Source organism: Atta colombica, unplaced genomic scaffold, assembly GCF_001594045.1.
Source record: "Atta colombica isolate Treedump-2 unplaced genomic scaffold, Acol1.0 scaffold72, whole genome shotgun sequence".
NCBI lineage: Eukaryota > Metazoa > Arthropoda > Insecta > Hymenoptera > Formicidae > Atta > Atta colombica.
In genome coordinates, this window is record NW_017259564.1 from 143,003 (window position 1) to 147,137 (window position 4,135).

At 30.8% G+C, this 4,135-nt stretch overlaps 1 protein-coding gene across 1 annotated transcript; it reads right to left on the minus strand.

Moving 5' to 3' along the window:
- Nucleotides 1–2,559: 2,559 nt before the first annotated feature.
- LOC108692451 (mitochondrial import inner membrane translocase subunit Tim13-B) lies at nt 2,560–3,548 on the minus strand. The gene is made up of 3 exons (XM_018200695.1): nt 3,310–3,548; nt 3,164–3,232; nt 2,560–2,893 (listed from the first exon to the last, which is right to left on the minus strand). The coding sequence occupies exons 1-3, from the start codon at nt 3,412–3,414 to the stop codon at nt 2,795–2,797; spliced, it is 273 nt and encodes a 90-aa protein (XP_018056184.1). The 5' UTR covers nt 3,415–3,548; the 3' UTR covers nt 2,560–2,794.
- Nucleotides 3,549–4,135: the final 587 nt, after the last annotated feature.

Below are 4,135 nucleotides of genomic sequence, written 5' to 3' on the forward strand. Positions count from 1 at the left end.
AATTGTGCTAATAATTTTGTTTTCAATGTTTGTGATCAATTATTGTTAAATTTTTATCATTATTATTAAATATGAAAAAGAAGCAATTCTGAATTTTTTTAATACAAATTCAAATTAGGTTTTAAAACAGAGGATATGAATCGAAGAATTAATGAAGTATTCAATCAGGAAGTAAACGGACAATATAATGATTTCAAAAATTTAATGGAGGTGAAGACGATCTGCATTCATTGACAATGATCTTGAAAGTTTTTAATTATTGAAGTGGATCTATTAAAAACCACTCAAGAAGAATTAATCAATAGACAGGAATTAATCAACAGTCTTTGATCAATTAATAGTTGTTTGTCGTTTGAATCGAATCAGTAAAATAAAAACCGGCATTATTTTTGTATTAACCAAATATATCATAATTAATATGTAAGTGATAATGAGATAAAAAGAGATAAAAATAATTTTATACAGACCTCAAAAGCGCCTTGCATAGTATGAGTCCCTTACATAATATGCGTCCCTTCGTCTCAACACTACGTTCGCGGTAACGGAATCGCTTAGTTCGAACTGCCGTTTATCCTGATGTGTATTTAAAAAACCGATGAAAAGAAAAGAAAAAAAAAGCAGGTGTGTTCCTGATCAATCAGCGTGGTTACATTCTATTATCGACACGGCAATCTTGACGACAGGATTCAGGACTGCATTTGAACATTCCTACATTCTATAGAATCTAGACGAGAGATAGATACATTCCAATGTTACAAACTAAGGCCGATATTTTTGTTACGTCGTTACCATTAGCACGCATGTTTACAGAATAAGTATATCTCTCATCATAGACTGTAAGACTATAATTTAAGAAGCGTTTTTTTGTATCCGCCGCGGCTATAGGTTTACTCGATCTTTCGGAGCGGTAGAAAGTTTCGCTTTCAATGGGAATTGATCGCATAATTGCGAGATATATTTCTTCTCAGACGAGTCTCGTTTAATCGTAATTAACGGCAATTTTGGAACTACATCACGCTTACCTGTCATTTGATTTTTTTTCTTCGCATGTTGTATTGTAGATATATTTAGAGAAGGTATATGTAAAACCTATAGATTGTCTCTTCAAAGAATATTCATCAAGATGTATTATCAACTGTTTGACTCGTAATGTTTTTGAATATATTTATCCGGGGATGAACGACATCTTCTTTTTGATGATTGTTTGACGTAATTTTTGTAAGAGAAACATATCCGAAGCTGATTGTATGTTAAATCAAGTAATAATTTTATTATGAAAAATGTATGTACATATATGACATACAGTTTAAATGCATAAATTTTATGGAGAGGCAGTCTCGATATTTTCAAGAAGAATAGAAGAATAGTCGTAGTTATTCACAGTTTAAAACTTCATGAATGAGGCATTGATAGACAAAACAACCTACTTTATGATACTCCTTTACATGATTGCAGATAATTATTTTGTAACCACGTTGAAACATTGGTAGCTAATACCGTGCCTTTTAGTGTATATGAAATAATTATAAAGAATGCAAATAATAATAAAAAAAGAAGTACTGTGGCATTGTGGGTTTTACGAAACACCTATATTACTTATTTATGATTTTCAACTATAATGTAATAATATGTGTATTCCTGTGTATATGTTATTTATTTTATAAAGAATTTTCTCTTTTGCAATTGTCGCTACTTTCTTTTCCATCACTATATTTCTGTAAAAATACAGTATGTTTCTAGTCCCTTTATGTAATTTGCCTTTGCAGCCTCAACAAAGAGGTTTGCTCTTTGTTGCTCAGTGAATTATGCTAAAACTTTCCATCAAATTTCCATCATGCTAGTAAAGTTGTGTAAAGCCAAAAATTTGGAAACTTTTTAAAAATTAATATTTCTGGAATTACTTACTTAAATATCCGTAATAATGTGTTTTTGAACGATAATTTTTCAGGTTCAATAAATTATTGAATCTAAAAATTATTGTTACAAAATTATATTGTTATGAATAAGTAATATTATATTGTTATGAATAACTAATCCCAAAAATGTCAATTTTTAAAAGTGTTTCTAACTTCGTCTAAAGTATACACCTTTTATTTTAAGTATGGATAATGAACACACAATGTGTACATTCGTTTTGCAACAAAGAACAAACAAGGAAGAGATAGGATCCTAAAATTATGTGTTTGATCGATTCAGTAAGAGCTATTTGTGTCATTGACGTACTATTACACATTGCTATATCATTATGCATGTACAAATTTTCTAATTTTGTTTTATACATAGTACAAAAACTTTTATAAAGTAAATCTTGTTATGAATTGATGTCAGAAACCGATAAAAAATTATAATTTTCCAACTTTTTTCCATTTTTATCATAAAGTGGATTATCTTATTGTCATTTATGCTTTAACTGTGAAAAAGAATTTTTAAATCTGTAAAGGCATTTAGAAAAATACTTATTTGAAAAGTAATCAGTAAAACACAAACGACTTTAAGATCCTTTTAAGGCACTTAACTTGTATATTCACTACACTAGAAAAATGTAAAAATTGTAATGGATAAGTGAGCATACTTCTGCCATGTTATATGCTGCACTTTAATAGTATCATATGTTATTTAATAATGTATCTTATTAAATGCCTTGAGAGAAAACTAGTAGTGATATGATGTACCTTTTACCTGACAATGTACAAATATATTTCTATAACTAACAGACAGTATATGACATTACAATGATGTCATTAAATTACAATGTATATAACAAGTAACAATATATTTCCATAAATTCCTGTATTTACATTCTGTTGCGTTCTCTTTGGAGTCGTTCACTATACGTTTTTGATACAAGATTGAATGAGTCCATGTATCGATCCATGCACATTGCTACACATTTCTGTAAACAAATCAATTAAATCAGAAAATGGAGAATCAATTCAAATAGATTACAATAACAAAATTGATTAAGAAAAGTTAATAAAAAATCATTCTATATAAAACACAAATTTCAAAATGATTGTATAAACATAGAATATTTTTCATTAAATTTTCTAGTTAATTTAATAATAGTCTTAGAAAACCATGGGATTTAATAAACAGAAGATTTATTACCTTGGGCGTTCTGACACAATTCTTTAAGGTTAGATTTAGTATAGGGAAAATTTACCTGTTCTGAGCTGTCCAGCGAGGTGCCCGGCTTGCCTATACATTTTTTGAAGCATTTTTCCGTCATTTTCTGCAAATATGTGTAAAACTGTGTAACTTTCAGTCAATTGAGGTGCACTATCAGGAAAAGATGTTGTATAACGATACCGTGAGCAATTCCTGGGCATTAGCAACCGCTATTTGTTGCTTCACTTGTTGCATCAGCTCGTCCCGCTGCGAACCGGTTAAGTTCCCCACCGCTAATGAGTCCATTCTCTCAAAGTTTTCTGATTATATTTATGGGCAATAAAATCAAAGTTTGCAAAATTCAGTCTATTATCCGCGAGGGATCGATGTCGCGAAATGCATCTAACCTAACCTCGTCTCTCGCCGGTCACGTAAACGAGACCACGTGAAACAACGATGAAGTTCCCGTTTATACGGAATTGTCATCTTTCATGAATTTTCAAAAGCGATTGGTAAACAGTCTCATAACTGGACAACCAATCACGAAATATTGCACGAATATTATACATCTGCCCTTATACTTGATTCGCCATCTTAAAAAATTCAAATGTTTTGAATAGCCGCGATAGTATTTTTATAACGTTTTCTCTTGGCTATACTATCGCCCATCAGTGCAACACTTGGTCACTGTAGCGTGTTTCTGTGGTTATAATGTAGTGCAAATTTTATGCATGATTTTATTACATGATCTCAAAGAAACGATATAGAGCCAATGACATTAAAAATTTAAAAATGGAAGTCAATCGGCAGCAAAATTAAACACGATAGCATGAAGTAATGTACACCATGGTGTATGTACACTTTGTAGTGCAGCACTGATACAGCACTTATACGCAACTGGTGTAGTGCGAAGTTACATTCAGTGCATCTTAAGAGAAAACGTAAGATTTGATTTTAATCGAGCAGGTATTTAGGCATTAAGGAATTTTAAGAAGCGTTTAGAACTGCGTAAAGAACCGTAAATTAG